The sequence below is a fragment of the Canis aureus genome, chromosome 4 (assembly GCF_053574225.1).
Source record: "Canis aureus isolate CA01 chromosome 4, VMU_Caureus_v.1.0, whole genome shotgun sequence".
In the NCBI taxonomy this organism is placed as follows: Eukaryota; Metazoa; Chordata; class Mammalia; order Carnivora; family Canidae; genus Canis; species Canis aureus.
Genome location: NC_135614.1, coordinates 45,170,632 through 45,190,299, shown reverse-complemented (window position 1 = coordinate 45,190,299; position 19,668 = coordinate 45,170,632). Strand labels below are relative to the sequence as shown.

Sequence of the window (19,668 nt, the reverse complement as noted above, 5' to 3'; positions counted from 1 at the left end):
GAACTTGGATTAGGGGGATCCCTGGGTGGCGCAGCGGTTTGGCGCCTGCCTTTGGCCCAGGGCGCGATCCTGGAGACCCGGGATCGAATCCCACATCGGGCTCCCGGTGCATGGAGCCTGCTTCTCCCTCTGCCTGTGTCTCTGCCTCTCTCTCTCTCTGTAACTATCATAAATAAATAAAAAAAAATTTAAAAAAAAAAAAAAAAAAAGAACTTGGATTAGGGCAGGGAGTAGGAGGCAGCCAAAGAAGACATTCTCAAGCATTTGGAAAATTGTCATAAGTATGATCATCATGTTGTGGCTATGTAGGAGAATGTCCTTGTTCTAAAGACATGCACGTGGCATTGTGTCTGCAGCTTAATTTCCAAAGAGCCGGGGAAAAAAACTATGCCATCAGTGTGAGTCCATCAGTTGCTGCCAATGACATGTTGATGGCTTTGAATATAGGATAGGCTTTCATTTTTGGTGACCATTTTCAATAACCGTTTGTTGAGGGATTGCTATGAACCGAATATCCTACTGAGAGAAAGAATTGGAATGGATGGAGGGATGGATAAAACAAATGTGGCAAAAATGTTAAAAATTGGTGGACATAGGTAAAGGAGGACATATTGATATTATGTTATTCTTTCAAATCCCCTGTACATATAGTTTCCAGAATAAGAGGTCAGGGTGTAGAGCCAAATGCTGTATATTGTGGGGTATTTGGCAGCACTTCTGGTCTCTACCCACTAGATGCTAGTAGTACCCCTCCACCCCAGGTTGTAATAACCAAAAATACCTCCAGACACTGCCAAATGTACTCTAGGGGGTACAGAATTTCCCCAGTCAAAAACCAATGGTATAGGTAAAACAATACCTTTAGAACATGTTAATGGTTCAATTTTCTTCTTGGCAGGAAATACTTTACATAATATTTTGAAAGTGTGGACTTTGGAGCTGGACTGCCTGGGCTTAAATCCAGGATATGCAACTTACTAGCCGTGTAACCTTGCCCCAGTTATGCCACTTCTCTCCGCCTCAAACTCTTCATCTATAAAATTGATACAATAATGTTATCACCTTCACTGAGGTATTATGGGGCTTAAATTCATAACAGATATAAGTACTTGGGATAGTACTTGTCATATTCTTAAGCTCTCAATAAATAATAATAATTATCTGATATTATTAATTCATTGGCATTGAAATTACAAAAATGGGATTTTAATAGATCCTATTAGTCTTATTTTAACCAATAAGAATAAATATATGATCAGTGGTAGGAAGTAATGATGTACTTCTATCATGTGCACACTCCCAAGAGCTCCATCAAGTCCAAAGGCACCACTGATTTGAATGTTAAAGAACTTCCATCTGAAGTGACTTGGGTCATCTCAGGTAACTAGATCTGAGATCTAGACCAGCCAGGAATTGAGGTGTCCCCAGCCTAAGCATGCCTGTTAAAGTCTCATGACTTTCTTTTGGGTTTTACAAGACAAGTCTATCTTCCAAGTCAAGCTCTGCACATGTTGATGGACCAGTGAGAGCACATGCCTTGCTTCTAACTCAGATGGCCTGCCCAGGCTTGTGAAATTTTTGCCACCTGGCCTTGGCCACAGGTGGGGCCCTGCCCTGGGGATGGAGACTTTGTTGTTATCTCTGGTGTACTCTAGCTCCATGGAGAAGAGAACTAACCTTGAATGTGCACCTGTTATATTCCTGCAGGGCAATATGATAGATGCTCCACATAGGCTATTTAAAGTAACCTTCCCCCTCTGAACAATCCTACAAGATACTGTTTTTCCCATTTTACAGATTAGGAAACTGAGGCCCAGAGAAGGGAAGGAGTTTCTCCAAGGTCACACCAGTAAAACGTGGCAGAGCTGGCCTTTCTATCCAGGATATCAGACCTCAAAAATACTTCTCTTCATATAGATCAGCCAGTCAAATTTTAAGTTTCATGTGTTACATTTGAGTCCTCCTATCCTCTGAAAAATGAGAACTCAGAAGAGCTGGGTTCTTTGGGATCTCATCACATTCCTTCCTCTCTCTAGGCCTTGGTCTCCCATGTGAAAAAGAAATCACTGGGAACGTAGCAGTTAAAAATGCCAGTTGAACCACCCACCTGATCTCACTCACATCTAAAACAAAGGAAATATCAAATAAGAGATTGTTGTTAAGAAGTATATGCACAAAGACAGGGAGACCTGGAGGATGCGGAAGCTGGAAAGCAAATGGGCAGGTGACAGCCTATCTGGTAGACCCGAGAAAAGACAATATGGGCCACTCACAAGGAAAACCAGCGAGCACTCTGGTCTACACAGATCACTGGCAAAAGCCATGGGAATTGGAGACTGCAGATGTCTCTGGGAGTGCAAGTGAAGTGACAAAGGCCTCAAATAAAGAAGATTAGATGAAAGCTATTTTATGAGAAGGATCACCAGACCTTCTCCCCCAATTGGTTCAGCCCATCCCCAACCTGGCAAAAGACTGGAGGGTTTGTGGGGTTTTGGGGGTTTTTTCTTTTTTTTTTTTTTCTTTTTTTCAGAAAGTGTAGAGTTGCTGGACTATTGGATAAAAGACAAGTTCAAAGCTGGGGTGAACCACACTGAAAAGACAGAAGTGAACATGGACACATAGGATTTGAGACCCCAGCTCACATGTACCACTTGGCTCCCCAGAATGGTGCCAGGCTTTTACTGCCCAGGCTGGACAGTAGCAGAGTCTGGGAAATCTGACCAGATAAAAGAGATGTGAAGACATTGAAGGTCTCTGGATGAAACAATCCAGCCAAGTCATGTACCACATAACCCAAAGTCAAAAAAGTCTAGTCTGCTTTTGGGGCCCCACTCTTAAATATGAGCAGACAGCTGAGATTCCAGACATCCGAGGAAAGAATTCTCTGGCATGAAAAGTAGAGATGAAAACAATCATGTGGTGGTATCAGGAGGGCCTTGGAGGGACCCAGGGAGTCTTCACGAAGAAGAAAAACCTCACGAGAAGCTACACACCCATGAAACAAGAACAGGATGCTACATTTTAGAGAAAGGAACACTCAGAGAACACAAAAGAGCCTTTAGAAATTAAAATACAATGTCAGAAATTTAAAATCTGTAGGAAGACTAGAAGGTAAGACTGAAGAAATCTGCTAAAAAGCAGAGCAAAAATAGAATGAGATAGAAAATGAGAGAAAGAAAAATAGAGCACCAGGCCAGGAGATCTATCGGAGTGATAAAAGTTCCAGAGAGAGCAGAGGAAACAGAGGAGAAGGAGCATCAGGTAAAATAATTTTGGAAAAATTTCCCAGAACGGATGGAGGAGAGCTTTTAGGTTTAAAGGGCTCAGTGAACACAATGCATGAAAGTCAGCTCACACCAAGACATACCCTTGTGCAACTTCAAACATGGAGAGATTGGAGCTCCTGAAAGCCTTCGAATAAAAAAACCAGGTCACACAAAAATTATCAGGACTCAGAATAGTTCAACAGCAACACTGGAAACCTAGAGGACAATGGAGCTATGCCTTTAAAATTTTAAGGAAAATCACTTCGGACCTAGAATTCTATATCCAGCAAAACTACCTTTAACCAACTGTAGGGTAGAACAAAGATATTTTTAGACATGCACAATTTCAAAAGTTTCTTTCCTTTGTGGTCTCCTTCTTGGGAAGCTGCTAGTGTTCTACTGAAACAGCTGGTAAGAGGGGAAGACGTGATATTTAGGAAAGAGGAGCAAGACAAAGAGGGAATCTCAGGGTGCTGGCAGTGCAGAGACAGCAACCAGCTCTCGTGCCTAGGCCAGGCATAGCCAAAAAGTGGAAATGGGCAGGAAGCTGACTGGCCTGGACCCGAAGACGGGAGATTCAGATAACTGGCAGAGCATGAGGTTGAATCTGTGATAAGTTTGTAGACAGCATAAAAATGACAATTATTAACTCTAGGAAAAACAACCCCAAAAAAATGTGCTGGAACGGAAAGTAAGCAAAGTCAGCTGCATGCCTCTGGCCCAAGGAGTGTTTACAAAGTAAAAGTAATGCAAACACTGAAGATGCTTTCACCAAGACTGTGCTTATCTGTGAGGATGGGTAGCTGGGGGCAAGAGGGCAGGGCACATGTGCAGCATAGAGGCCAGAGGAGGGAGGGGAGCTAATCCCTAGCCTCCAGAGAGAGAAGAAAGTAAATAAGCCTAAAACAAAAATACCTTGCTACTTTCTGATAACCAAGAAAATAGCTGAACATGTGGAAATGGCTCCCTTTTGGGGAGTGAGATAGGGGATAGGGACCTATGGAATGTTCTTTTATTGCAAACCTTGTACCGCTTTGAACTGTTAAACTTACATTCATATATACCTTGAATAAAAGCTTAACAATTAAAAACTATAAAAAGGTGGGCACTTAAAATCAGCCTTTAAGGTTCTGTTCGAATACATGTAATTCCTTTGTTGTAAGCATAGTGAAGGGATAAGGGTGCAAGGGGAGGGAGATGGGTACCTGTTTCTTGATTGCAGTGCTGATTAGTTAAGTGTGCTGCCTTTTTTTTTTTTTTTTTTTTCCCTTTTTCCAGTGCAAAAAGACGGTTTTACTAAAGCACAGGGACAGGACCCGTGGGCAGAAAGGGCTCAAGTGTGTTTCTTTTGTGAAAATTCCTCAAGCTGCACACATGATTTGTGCACCTTTCCACTTGCATTTTTAGTTAGATAAAGTGCTTACCAAAAAAATGATAACATCCCATTTCAACAGCTTGGGGTGCAAACACTGCATTTCACAGTGGTGCTCTAGAGCATAAGAATTCAAGCCCCCAGTGGCTCAATTGGTGGGAGTCTGTTCTTTTTTGTGTTTCCTTCCCTCCAAGATTTTTGAGTATACCCAAGAACCACCTCCCATTCTGTAGATCAGCACTGGCTGGTGTTGCTGGTGCCCACAGAGCACGCTCTCCCTTTTAGGGTCAGGTCTTGCAATTTTTCATGGGCTCTCCAGGCTGCTGTCACACTTACCTTTAAGTTCCTAGAAGCGTAGACCCAAGTCCAGTGGCACAACCTGATAGCAGAGTGGCCAGCAGGGTAGGACGCTCACAGAACGGACACCCCCGCCCTTTTGGAGTGTGGCTCCATCTTACTTCCTCACCAGTGACTCTCTTCACCATGTTTTTACAATTGATCAGTGGGTAACAAATATTCACAACCTTAAAGTTTTGTTGAAAAGTGCCTGTCTGGGGAATATTGCTTAAATCGCTGCCTCCAGCTAGGTATCCAGCCAAATCCCACCCTGAAATCCCTAAGTCCAGCAAACACCAGAGGGATTAGAATGCAGGAAATGAAAGCTTCCAATTGTAAACAAAAATCTGTATCTGAAGTCTCTCTGTTCCATGCTCACAAGGAGGACTACAAGGACCTCCCCCTGCCAACCCAGGTATTCCTGCCACCCATCTCTTGTGGTAAAATCCATCCTCCTCCTCCTCCTCCCCCTTGTCATCGTTCCTATAAACTGGGCAGAAATGCAACATGCCTTTGGTGCAAAACATCTTTACTGTTACCGTGCAGAACAGTTTTATTTCCTTTCTCCCCAACTTTTCAGCATTATGTTTCAGCTTCCTTTGTGCATAATCAGAAGGTCCATTTCACTATTTTAACCAAATCCAAAGAGCAACATCCCCTTCACAACAGCCATGTCTGCCTCTGGACACCGAAAATTGCCACCAGTCTCTATCCTCAGAAAACTCTAGGCCCCAGTAGGTGATCTCACTGCACACATAGTGTTCAGGTGACAGCAGGTGGAGGGTGGGGGAATGATGGAATTGCAAGTACGGTGGGATGAAGGCCCTGCAGGAAAAAGGTCTTCTCTGGCCTCCATACCAAGAACACCTGTCCTTTTCCTGAACAGTGAGGCTGTGTTTACATTAAGGGCACCATGAATATTACATCGGGCCCCTTTCCCTCTTCACATCACCAGGCAGGAAGCTTTGAGCCCTGCTGTGGCACCTGGTAAGGAAGGGGAACCTTCCATGTTTGCATGGGCCCTAACTAATCTCACACCTATGGCTGTGCTTCCTCATTCTTATTTTTCCTTTACTTCATTTTACTGTTAACCTTCATGTTTGTAAGCCTTAAGATATCTTTTCAAGACCTAAATACTATTTTTAAATTTTAAAAATGCAGTTAAGATTACAGCTACTTAACAGGACCATGGATAAGCATTGGAGAGTAATTTGTATGAATAGATCATTGTGTTGGGGGGATGGCATTTATTATTTTCCCTTAAAAATGTACGCTTATTTTGTAAAGTACGATAAATATTTTCAACAGTATTTTGATTATTAAAAATACGTTCATCTTAGAAAATGTAGAAAAGAAAAATACAAAGATGAAAATATTCATCACTTACATCTCTAGATATCAGTGTCATCTTTCTGTATATTTCTTGTGTCTTTTTGAGATGCGTGTGTATGTGTGTGTGTGTTAACTGTTCATTTTCCAAATTTACGTTACTCTTTCTTTGTAGTGTCTGTAGATGATTGTTTTCAGGTAGCGGCACCTTTTGGACATTTTCCCTTGTTGAGAATTCCTCTGAACTATCATTTTATTTTATTTTTTAAGATTTTTAATTATTTAATGGAGGGAGGGGGGAAGGACAGAGGGAGAGACAGACTCCCCTCTGAGCAGCAAGTCTGATGCTGAGCTCGATCCTGAGCTCAATCCCAGGACTTCGAGATCATAACCTGGGCTGAAAGCAGATACTTAATGGACTGAGCTGCCCAGATGCTCCCTGCACCATCATTTTAAATCCCAATAAGTCGTATCGTCCTCATTTATGTATGCGTCCTATTTATTTAGCACATCCCCCACCCCCATTGGACATTTAGGTGGTTCACTATTAGTCATTCCTTTCTGGGTTTATGTAGATGGCCAAACAAGCCATCTTTATCAAAATGTTTCCTCTACAGAACTGTTTTTTTCTTTCTCGTTGCAGTGGTGTCGGGCTCATCATCCAGCTCTAAGTATGACCCTGAGATCCTGAAAGCTGAAATTGCCACTGCGAAATCCCGGGTAGGGCCTGCCTCTTTGCTGTGGAAGGGGGTCACTGAGGCAGCCACAGGCCACTCACTCACCCACAAGACCAGAGCAGGTGCTTCCACCAGGCAGTGGCGGCCAGTGCTGACTGCCAGGATCCCGAATAATAGCAGTGGTAGCAGTTGTCAGAGTAATTGTGAAGGTGACAGCAGCTGCCATTTCACTATATCCCTGGCATAGCGCTCAGGGCTCCATGAGGGCTGTCTCGTGTTCTTGCAGCAGACCCAAGAAGCAGCTGTCAGCGTCTGTGCTTTAAAGATGAGCACACACAAGCTTAGGGAGCTGAGGAACTTGCCCAGGGTCACAAGGCCTCAGGGCTTCCTCCACGGTGCTTAACGTAATGTGCTATCTTCCTGGCTGCAGCTTCTCCTGCGTTGTCTTATTTAACTACTTCACGACTTCTTGGGGATATCTATGATTCCCATTTCACCGATGTGTAACTAAGACACCACAGTTCAGTGGTGCTCAACTAAACCAGTATTTTGCTCAACTAAAGCTAGTATTTTGAACACTGGTTCAGTTACACTTCAAGTAAGGTTCTCCAAATTCAGATGCCTGCAAAAAAACGTCAAAGGGGGATGAGAGCTCTGGGTGAAGCAGTAGGGAGTGGTGGGAAGTGTGTAGCCTAGAGAGGTGGGCCCTGTCTAACCCCTCCCCTCTGTGGCCATGCTGGAATAGGGCTCAGTGGTTGGTGCATCTTCTAATTTTAGAAAACAACTGTACTTAGGCTTATTATACAAAATCTCTCAGTATTTCATTATTAGCAATTAACTTTTTTGATTTAATAACTGCAAGCCAAACAAGGCATTCCTGCAGGCCAAATCTGGCTCCTGTGCCTTGTCTTGCCTCTAAAGTTACTACATTGCCTCTCTCCTCCATGCACAGCACTCCCATACCCATCACCTGCTTTAAGTTATGCACAACCCTGCAAATTACCATATTCTCATCTGTCTAAACAGGAAAGGGAGGTTCAGAGAGGCAAGGTGGCTTGCGAGTAGTCACCTAGCCAGGCAGTGGGAAGGCTAAGCTCTGTCTCAGGGCAGCTAGCACCTGTCCACTTCTTGCCTCAAGTGAGGCTTCTTGCCTCAAGTGAGGGCTGACCAAGAATGACCTGATCCCAGCCAGGCTGACCAAGAATGACTGCAGGAGCAGCTGCAGAGACCAACAACATCAGTGAGGGGAAGGTGTGGGACCACGTGGCCCAAGGGATACAACCTGAGTAATTATGCGGGAGCCCTGGGGGGCTCTGGGTTCCCGTTAGAGAGAAGGCAGCCTGCAGTTCCCTATCAACCTTGGATCTAGCCCCATGTGTCTTCTGCCATCCAGGTCAACAAGCTAAAGAGAGAGATGGTTCACCTCCAGCAGGAGCTGCAGTTCAAAGAGCATGGCTTTCAGACCCTGAAGAAGTAAGTCCACCCTGTTGTGCAGAGTGTGGGGATGTCCCCTACTCCCCCTCCTGCCCCTCTGTCTGTCTCTCCTTTAAGGCCACTCTAACCATTCGATTCCAGTTCTGTTCCACTGGTATTGACTGAAGATATTGTCACTCAAGGTTGCGGTATAGAAAGAGAAAAGGGGAATCTTTTCTTTTCTTTTTTTTTCTTTTTTTTTTTTTTTTTAAGATCTTATTTATTTACTTCAGAGAGAGACCACAAGCATGAGCAGGGGGAGGAGCAGAGGGAGAAGCAGACTCCCTTCTGAGCAGGGAATCCGATGCAACGTGGGGCTTGGTCCCAGGACCCTGGGATCATGACCTGAGCCAAAGGCAGATGCTTAACCAACTGAGCCCCCCGAGATGCCCCAAAGGGAATCCTTTCAAACCAGAGTTCTCATTGTCCTCTGAATTCCTGAAGCCGTTGAAGCCAGTTTTACCAGCCAGTCACAGAAACAAGTTTTGTTGGGCATTTCTGGGCACCTGTCTCATCTCCTCCAGGAGATACAGTAGGATCTGGTACACATGCAAATAAAACAAACTCTGCTTTCCCATGGCCCCTAAAGATGAGCAGCTAATGTGCCCCACTGAAGGGACGAGGATTTCTTCCACAACACACAGAGCACTGGGAAAACATGCATCATGTCATGGCCGCTGTACTCTATGGGTGACTTACAGAGTTTCCAGGATAACTTTGACCAAATGTAATTTTCACATTTAGAAACTGACTTGCCACCAAGATATAGCTCTGTTGTTTCTTTAGAGCAGGTGCATTCATCCCTATTATCATTATCATACTAGCTAAGATTTATTGAGCAGTTACTCTGCCCAGCAGCACTTTCAGTGTTTCTGCTTGGGTGACCTCATTTGATCCCCATTGCAACTCTATAAGGAATGTTCTTTTAGCTAACTCCCCTTTGTAGGAGAGGAAACTGAGTCACATAGTATGTGCTCAGCAAGCCTTAGCTTATTGTTATGAATAATCACACATGCAGTGAACACTTGTGCGTAGAGTCATGTTCAGTATATTTGATGGACTCAGTGTACAGTCATGACAGAGGTGCCTGGTCGCCCTCTTGGAAGCCCCAGGGAGAACATGCAGTCGATTTCTCTGTTCTAAGGGACATCTCACTTAGATTCCCAACAGACAGCTGCTTCTCTAGTCACTTGCCTTTTCTCTGACTCTACCTTTTCCTCATCCTCTGAACCTCAGATCCACCCCACTACTTCTGTGGCCACAGCTCCAAGCCTTGAGATGGCTGTCACCAATCTTGATTAATCGAGAGGACTGTGACCACTCTTAGGGGTTGGTTGGTTCTGATTCACCTCTTCGCATCTCCAAAGCTACGGGGGAGCTACATGAATCCTCCACCACACGAGGTTTCAGAAAGCGTGGCTTTGTGTCATGGATTGTGTACAATACTTTTTCGTATTATAAATTATTATAAAATACGGTTTTATATATGTGTGCTTCTATAGGTACATATGTTACTAATAGACGTATATATACATATGACAGTCGACAGCATGAATATGAGCCTTGAAAACTCCTATCTGTGATCTATAAAGCAAATAACCTCATGAGCCCTCCAGATTCTGAACACATAGTTTAAAGGTTACTCACTCCCACGTCATCTTACCGCAGGGGCCTTCCCCCCCCTCCCCTTCCTGCAATCCTCAGGAGCTTCTGGTTAAAACATTTCCCATTATTCTCTGAGCCACCACAAACCTGTTTTACCACTTTGTCACCCTGTAGAAGCATTGAAAATTCTTGTTCTTTGGTAAGCTGACGCTGAAACCCCAAAGACAAGCCTCCTTTTTTTCCTCCTCCCTCCGCCCAACTGATGTTTGATATCAGGCCTCGATAGGACCCGTGGCAGCTCTGGCCGCCCACACTCCTCACCCGAAGCCAGCTCCATGTTCAGTATGGAGGAAGGCATCTGCTTTAATGCACACCTTGGCAGAGAGGGTTAGGAATGTAGCCTCGAGGGGCAGATGGCCTGGGTTTAAATCCCAGTTCCCAGGAACCTTCCAAAAATGACTTAGCCCCCTTGAGCTTTGGTTTCTTTACCTGAAAAATAAGTTATTTGTGGAGATTAAACTGAAGTGTGTGACAGTGCCTGGCAGTGAGCATAAGGATCGGGTGAGGGATGTGTGTGTGTAGGGGGTGACCTCTAGCTAGTTGCTGGCTTGGGTTTGGGGAGGAACTCAGATGAACTCGTTTGCCCCAGGCTCAAGGCTGTGCTGGGTAAGCACTATGCATCACTCCCCTCATTTCACTGTCTCTATCCCTTTAAGAGAGGTTTTTGTCATGCCCCATTTTACAGATGAGGGCACCGAAGAGGTTGAAAATATACCTACCTACCATACACTCCCTCACCCAGTAAGCAGCGGGGCTGGGGTCAGAACCCAGGACTGTTGGGTTTTGCCACTCATGTGCTAATACCTTCCTTCCTGGCTTCATCCTTCATAACCCCCTCCTCATCCCCAGAAAACAGGAGGCCTCTTTCCATGTCCCTTAGGGTCTTTTGCAGAGGCCAGTGGTGGGAGGTGATCTCATCACTTCTACCGCTCTCAGCCTCTTCCCTTTGCAGAGCATGGGAGAAGGTAAAGCTTTTTCCCTTGTCATGACCATATTTATGGTCAGCAACCCTAGTTTTAAAAAAAAAGGAAAGGTTGATGAGGATTGAAAGATGCATCTTCGGAGACTGAAAAAAAAATCAAGATGAAAGCTTGGGACTTGGTCTGTCAGCCACTTGGAGCCCTTGTAAATAGGAAAGAGTTGAGACTTGGCACATCATCCCTGTGGGAGAAGGGCCATGCAGCATCTTCCCGCATGTCCCCAAAGCCGCCCTGCCCAGGTGAGAGTTGTCTGGACAAGACCAAGGGGAGTTGGCTGCTGTCAGAACCTTTGCCCTGCTTCTCTGTGGCTGTCCTGTGACTAGCGGGTGTGTGAATCTCTGGACAGCTGCATAATTTAGAAATTCTAAAACACACGCAGCCCACTACACCCTCCTCTCCCCTTCAACCACACAACTTTTCTTTCCCTTAAAAAAAAAAAGATTCATTCACTGAGCACATAATGGTGACCCTTTGTTCCCCTACCCCTACCCCCCAATCCCAAGAGTGTTCCCTCTTGGAGCTCCTCTCTGGAGCCAAATTCCAGAGCCTGGGTTGCTAAGGCCCCTGAGGGAAATCAGGTAGAGGCTGTCTGAAGAGCCCAGGGCACAGCAGACAAACCGCTTCTGTCTCATCCTGCTGAGGATTCAAAGCCATTCTCACCCTGTTGGCAGAGGACAGCAGGGCACAGCCCCCTCCCTGGAGCCCCCAGCCCTGCTCAAGCAAATGGCATTTCTCCTGCACCCCTCCCCCCCACATCTGGGGCAGGGCCACCTCTGGTCCTGGGGGACCCTCCTCTCCACAGAGCATCTTGGGCAGGGCCCCTGCTACAGAAAGCTCCCTTTAGACTAATTTTTCAAACTAAATCTGAGACCAGTCTTAGCCAACCTGGCAGGCCTGCTCAGGCCCAAGTCCTCGAAAGGAATAGACAGGCTATTTTTAGTGGGGAGACATAAATGGGGCTTTGTTTTCTCTCCACGGAGGCTGAAATAACGGAAGGGCAGGGGGAGGGCCGCGCTGAGACCCGGGTTCTCTCCCTCTCTCCTGCTCAGAGACAGACAGACAGGGATGAAAACCTGCCCCCCACCCCCTCAGTGATTCCCCACTCAGGTTATTTTTAGCCTAGGACAGTTTGGCCTCAAGCAGGAAACCAGAGAGGAATGCCTTCGAGCACTTTCTCATCCTGAAATAATGGGTTTCTGGTGTTCCCTCAGACTGTAAGACTTCCTTTTCTCCTTTGGGGACTGAAACGGCAGGCCTAGCCTTTGGGGAAAGTGTGAAGCAGTTGAAGTTTTCTTTCTTTCCTCCGAAGCTTCTCCACACCACGGCCTCCTTCCCCAGAGAGCCTGGACCTCCACCATCTCCGGCTTGGTTGTCCTTCAGAAAGCAACATTGTCCTGTATGTGGGGCCTAGATAAGCTGATTTGGTCCCGTCCTTCCCAGTCCACTGCCTGCCTATCCATCTTTTATCCCATCTGACATTCCTAGCAGCTTCCTGAGCATGGGTGGGGCAGGTGACATTACCCAGGGTTTTTATAGAGGAGCAAGCTAAGCCTCCTTGTGTTGAGGGCTGTGCCCAAGGCCAGGCCACTGAGGGGCAGGGCTAAGAGTTTTTCATCATTCACAACTCGCCTTCACTGTGTTTGTTGGCTCAGCAAATCATCCTGCTCCTGTCCCCCAGGGGGCATCGGAGAAAATATGGAGGTGTTTTTGGTTGTCACAGCTGGGGGTCAGAATGCTACTGGCACTGAGAGAGCAGAGACCAGGGATGCTACTAAACAGCCAAGAGTGCACAGGACAGCCCCCCACCATGAATCATCCTCCCCAAATGTCAAGATGGTGAGGTTGAGAGACCGCAAGTTAAAGGACTGTTCTATACCACGTTCTAAGACTACTGAAACTGGGGCACCTGGGTAGCTCAGTGGTTGAGCATCTGCCTTTGGCTCAGGTTGTGATCCCGGGGCCCTGGGACTGAGGCCCACATCAGGTTCCCCTCACAGGGAGCCTGCTTCTTCTGCCTATGTCTCTGCCTCTGTGTGTGTGTGTGTGTGTGTGTGTGTCATGAATAAATAAATAAAATCTTTTTAAAAAAATAAAATAAAACTACTGAAACTTCCTCCGTCCCACCCCTGTCCCAAGCTTGCCAGAGACCAGTCAAGGATACTACCACATACACCACTAACTAGAACACAGTGTAATGGTTACAGTGTCACAGCTACACACAGTGTTATGGGAACACCTCGCCCAGCCTGGAGGATACAGGGAGGTAATCAGGGAAAGCTTCCTGTAAGAGCTGGTGCTTAAAGGATCCTTGACTTCAAGAGTGGTGTTGCTTCTGCAGCCCCACACTGCAAGACATTTCACAGGCGCCTACTGTGCTTTATCCTATAGGCAGGACCTGGGGAGGGAGGGAGTGTAGGATACAGAGGAGCCTCCTTATGGGACTGAAGCTTGTCTTCCATGCTTTTCCCCTGGGGAGACTCCATCCCTCACCCTATCTCTGTCTGACCTTTCCCACTGACTGTTTCCTAGAATCGATAAGAAAATGTCTGATGCTCAGGGCAGCTACAAACTGGATGAAGCTCAGGCTGTCTTGAGAGAAACAAAAGCCATCAAAAAGGCCATCACATGTGGAGAAAAAGAAAAGCAAGATCTCATTAAGGTATGGGAGTTCCTGTGATGTGGTCCTACCTCGATTTTTCCTGAGCACCTTTCTGTGCCGGGACTCATGCTGTTTCTGCATGCTGCACAGCTCACTGAGTTCTCATCATTGGTCTTCTTGGGTGTTCAGTCTCATCTTGTAGAGCAAGAAAAGGAGGTTCAGAAGCATTAGGTGACTTGCCTAAGGTCACATCACTGGCAGGGTTGTAACAGGAGCCATCTGTTCTAGTCCAAAGGTCATGTCTTTGCCACTGGCTCTAGCTACCTGGCTTGCTTTTCAAAGAACCAAACAGGGGGATGGTTCTGACATCAGTAGCCCCAACATCAAAATGTAACATCTTCATAAGTATTGTATTGCATGTTCTCCGTCTGTGCTGAGGACCAAACAAATGATAGTCCCTGTGATTTAACGTGCCAAGCAATTGGGCCAAGCACTTTGCGTGTATCACGCCTCACTTACCTCTTATACCAGCCCGAGGTCATCCCCTTCATACAGATAATGACTGTACAGCTCAGAGTCGGTCATAGAGTCAGGATTCGAACCCGTGAACACCGTTCAGAAGCCTGTTCTTTTCATCCCTGAACACTCCACCTCTCCCCACAGGAACTACCCTGACCTCTGAGATCCTGTATTTGTTTTTCCCCTTGGCAGATTAAGAGTTGGGCTCAGAGGTGCTATAACTGATTTAGTGAAGGAAGCTTTATGCTCTATGGCAAACAAAATTATTTTGAAACTCCTGTCCAGGACAGCAACCCAATGAAAACATTCAGGCCCTAGTGCCGTGGGAACCATGTTCCTATTGTGATTGAACCAAATCCTGCTTTGTCATTTGGCAGCCTTTCCATGTAACAACTCTTATCAATAAAATGGAGAAAATCCTAGGTCATTTTTCACAGGACTGATGTCAGGATTAAGCAAGCTGATGATAAAGCCGACAGGTATTGAGTATTGACTGTATGAGCACTTTACATTGGTCATCCCATTAAATCAGTATGATAGTCCTATGAGATAGGACCTATGGTTATTCCTCTTTTTTTTAGGAGGGGAAACTGAGACACAGAGAGCTTAAACAACTACCTCAGGTCACACAGCTAGTAAGTAGCAGGGCAAGGATTCCAAGTCAGGCAGGTGGCTCCAGAGCCAGAGTCCATACCATTCTCTCCCAAGTTAAAGACTCGGCATTGAGCAACTACCCACTTGCTGCTAGCTCTTTATAAGGTAAGTGGAATAACCAGAGTGAGCGTAGGTTTTTACTGAATTACGAAAGGTGGAGAGGATAGCACACAGAGGGTGACAGACCAGAGCTCCCTTCTGGGAAGTTGTGTTGCTAACCCTGCCTTCTCCTCCTTAGAGCCTCGCCATGCTGAAGGATGGCTTCCGCACAGACAGAGGGTCCCACTCTGACTTGTGGTCCAGCAGCAGCTCTCTGGAGAGTTCAGGTTACCCACTGCCAAAACAGTACCTGGACGTCAGCTCCCAGACGGACATCTCGGGAAGTGTGAGTAGTCAGTGCATCCAGGAGGCTGCTGTAGCAGGCAGCCACCTCCTCGTCTCTCACCTGGGGGTTGACCAGTGTCTCTCTGTTGGCCCGGCTGCTAACTCAGCCTTCTGGAGCTCCATTCTCTTGCAGACCTCTCGGCCCCAGGATGACATGGTGTGATGGTATGGAGGAAAAGCCAGCACTGACTCCATGGTCCTGAGTGTGACCTGGCCATGTGCTTGCATCTCTAGATGCTGCACACAGAGCCTGTCTAAAGGACCAGCATCTCTCTTGGGTTCCCTTCTTGTGGATTTGTAACACCATTCTGTTTTTCTTTCACTAGCTGTAAAGCAGGTGATATTTTCCTTCTGTTCCTCCCAAAACATTCCACGCAGCTTTCAGACAGCAACTCTTCAAAAGCTCAGTCTGGTCACAGTAGTGAACACTGAGACTGCCATCCAGATGTACTCTGTGAAAGTTTTAGAGCAAGACTGACCCACAGCTGTCTGGCATGTTTGGAGCACTTTTGTTTTCTTAGAGCAGGTGACATTAAGCAGACCTGCCTCCTAGCCTCCGTGGCCCAGTGCTATTCCATTCTGGTTCCAATAGGTGTGTCCCCACTTACAAAGAGAAGCTATATCCATTTCTGTTTGGGTGAGCCTTGTAGCTTCTTGCCACTCTTGACAAATGGTGTCCTATGGGCTGTTCCCCTTCTTCTCCAAACCACCCATGCTTCCAGCTACAAGCCACCTGTAGGACTCCCTGCCAGTTCTAGGGCCTTCTCCTCAATCATTCCGTGTTTCAGTCCTCCCTGAGTTTTCAGCTGAGCCCCTCTGCAGCTTCCTGACGATGTCTTTCTTGTATATTGGCTGCCCCCCCCCCCCCCGTTTCCTTCTGACCAGCTGTCCTCCATACTTCTGGGGCTTGAATGGGCTCCAAGCCTTTCAGGGCTGCAAGATGATATTCTAGGCTCTCATCTTTTCTTCTAGAAGTGATAGATGTCTGAGTTTGGGGGTCTTCCCACAGCCTGCAGGCAGGAAAGCGTCTTTGCCTGACTAGCTTCCCTGCTATCACACAGCCAAGTCGGTAATTGGGGGCTATTCTTAGCTACTTCCCACGCAAGCTGTCAAGTCTCTCATGAGCTCTTGAAATCCAACTCCGCACCGGCCACAATGGCCCTATAATTCCCGACTTTGTTCTTTCCCCCAGTTTGGCACGAGCAGCAACAATCAGTTGGCAGAGAAGGTCAGATTGCGCCTTCGATATGAAGAAGCTAAGAGAAGGTAATTAGGGGCTGGGGGCGGGATGGCTTCGATGATGATAACTACCATTGCACAGTGTCTGCTCCATGCCTGGCTTTTCACACGCCTCCTTCTCTTTAATCCTCTAAGATTATGAAGATAAGTATTAGGATATTTATATTTTAACCCCCCTCTGAAGCTCAGAAAGGAAATGACTGAGTCAGGGATGCTTCACTAGGTAAAAAGTAGTACTGTGCTTTGAACCCAAATCTGTGAATCCTCGAGCCTAGTTATTTTTCCACTTACTGGGCTCAGTTTCTATAATCAGGATTTTTCAGTAGTCCTATAAGTAGCCTGGTTTGAAGAAGCACAACCGAGGTTTTAGTGATAAGCCAAAAAGCAGTTGGATACTAAACACTTCAGTGTCTCCTGCCCAACAAGGAGCAACCTGTGCTTACAAACTGTGCAGACCCCAGTGACAGTTCTGTTGTTCCATGGCTTCAGTTGGGTTCTGCCAACTGAACAAATTAAACAATAATCAAAGCTGTTATTTTTAGAGCATCTGTTATGCACCGGGTATTGTATAAAAGCATTTGTATGTGTATCATCTCATTGCATTTTAAAAACAACCTTATAGCATAGTTTGTATTATCTCCATGTTAGAGAAGAGAAAGGTAAGATCTAAGATGTTTTATGACTTTTCAAGATGTTGGAGTCAGATTTTGAACTCTGAACAGTCTGGCTCTAAGTCCATGATCTTCTTGTACATGAAGCCAGCCTTCCTGGGAAAGAACCCACAGAGTGTGATGGCGAATGAAGCCAGGCATATTGCATCCATTCCTCTTTAGGCCACATGCTGCCTGGCCCACGGACATTCTAAGCCAGGCCACATAAAGGTGTGGCAGTGCCCAGCTCTGCCTCTCTGCCAACTCTGTGTGATTAGCAGAACCTTTGCAGCAGTAACAGAAATCCTACAGGAACTAGGAGAAGTAGAAAAGGAAATCTGTTGGCTTATTGAATTCCAAATTCTGAGGATAAAGCAGGTTCAGGCACAGCTGGATCCAGGGATTCAAATCATGTTATATAGACTCAGTTTCTCCCCTTTTCTCTACCCTGCTTGCCTTTGTGTTGACAGACTTTCCTACCAAAACGTAAAGGTGACCCCCAGAAATTCTAGAGTTATATACTATCAGGTTAGCCACCCCAGCAGAAGGAGGATCTACCTTCCCCAATAGATTTAACGGGTTTTGAGTTTGATGCTCCCTGGCTTTTCCTGGTGAACCAATCATTGTTGCAGAGTTGGAGGAATTAGAATTTTCTGAAGGTCCAGGCATGGGTCATGTGCCTAACTCTGGGAGGGGGATTGAGATCAGCTTTGTGGGAACCAAGTGACTTAAGTATGGGAGGAGCGATTTCCCAGAGAAAATTTGGAGCATTGTTAACAGAAGGAGAAATTGGATACTGGTCAGATAGAAAAAACACTGTGCATTATTTCAGCTCCCCCTAGAGGCCCAGTGAAACAGCAGGACTTCTGCATTTGGACAGCCACTTGTCCCCTCGGAAGGGGACCACTCTGAACCCTGGATCTATTCCAGCCTGCAATAATGCCTATCTTAGAGAATCAGTTCTGGAGAGACTCAAAGATTGAAATCTTCCCTCTGGGGTTGAGCCATTAAACTTCCCATCGCAGGGTCTTGGCTCATCTGCAGTTACCCAGCTTCAGGCCTCCCTTTTCACCCAGAGGTCATTGAAGTGTCAAGGGTAGAGCAGCCTGCTGAGTAGAAAGCAGAGGCTGCACGGCTTGAAGAAACGAGGGCAGGTGGCTGTAGTGAAAAGTCTGCATGCTAAATTTTGTCATGTGTGCATTTCTGCAGAGCCAGTCTAGTGCTTTTCATCAGATTTGCCAAAAGATGGCTGGCCCAAAGGTTAAGGAGCCCTGGGAAGGCGCCTCTAGAAAGTACATCTAAGCATTAAGCATCGATCACCCCTTCGATGTACTCCTTCAAAGTGGAGCCCCTGCCAGACCTATACATATCACTCCATCCTCAATGGTGGAAGCTACAGAGTTGCCCCAGATTACTCTCTTTGTGATGTGAAATATAAATTAACCAACTCCAAGAATCCCTCTGATGCATCTGGCTGGGAAATGAGCAAACCTAGATGTGTTTGTCTGCATGGAATTTTCAAGATACACTGTGGATATTTTGTCTCCAACAATGTTTTTATAAATAAAGGGTCGGGCCACATGTCTGCAGATAAGATCAAACTGGGAGTCAGGGGCCTGGGCTCTCAACAAGTATTGGCCATATTTATGACTTGCAGTCTTAGGTGAACCATACCTTCTGCAGACATCTGTCCAGCAGCTTTACCGCCAGATCTTATCCATGCTTTAGGGATCCGGTGGGGCAAGGATATGATAGCTGCGAGTCTTTGGGAAGGCTAAATCCTAAATCATGATTCCTTTGAGATATTTGTAGCACTCATCTTAGTTATGTTGTGAATCTTACTTTCATCCAAAGATAATTATACTTAATATCTATGTGGCACTTGCGAATGTATAAAGGGCTCTTAATGGTAAGTTTTCGTTTGTTTCTCATAACCCACCTTGCAGATTGCATCATTGACCCAACCTTACAGGAGGGGATACTGTGTCTCAACGAAGTTAAGGGATAGAGCTCCCAACTCCTTCCTTTTAATAATGCCTTCAGTGTACCAGGCACTGTGCTAGAAGCTCATGATACCAAAACGATTTAAAAATGGTGCCTTCTCACCATAAGATGAGCATGGGGTGTTATACTATATGTTGGCAAACTGAATTTAAATTATTAAAAAAAAAAAAAAGGAATGGTGCCTCCTGTTGAGAAGGCCAGAGCCAATACTCTCTGGGTCAAGGCCTCTGACTCCATATCCACAGTTGGTGACACAGTGCTGCCACCACTCTCTGGACTGGGAATACACAGTCAGCAATTGCATTATTTGCTGTCATTGTGGTGGGCCTCTGACTGCCACTGGTTGAGCACCTGTTATGTGCCAGCTACTCTGAATACATTCTTACTCATTTTCAGAATAAGACTCAGGGAGTTCACCAAACATTAGGTACCTAGGAAGTGACCAAACCAGGGAATAAAACAGTAGCAGCAGAAACATTCATTTGAGTGCTTACTGTGTACCAAATACCATGCTTTGAGAG

At 45.9% G+C, this 19,668-nt stretch overlaps 1 protein-coding gene across 5 annotated transcripts in view; it reads left to right on the top strand.

The window, feature by feature from the left end:
• Positions 1-19,668, top strand: part of WWC1 (WW and C2 domain containing 1) — a 151,185-nt gene that overhangs the window by 83,911 nt on the left and 47,606 nt on the right. For all 5 annotated transcript variants that reach the window (XM_077895595.1, XM_077895593.1, XM_077895597.1 and 2 more), the window contains exons 4-8: positions 6,947-7,023; positions 8,374-8,453; positions 13,628-13,757; positions 15,109-15,255; positions 16,447-16,520. In XM_077895595.1, the coding sequence (XP_077751721.1) occupies positions 6,947-7,023; positions 8,374-8,453; positions 13,628-13,757; positions 15,109-15,255; positions 16,447-16,520 (508 nt within the window). The remainder of the gene's footprint in view (positions 1-6,946; positions 7,024-8,373; positions 8,454-13,627; positions 13,758-15,108; positions 15,256-16,446; positions 16,521-19,668) is intronic.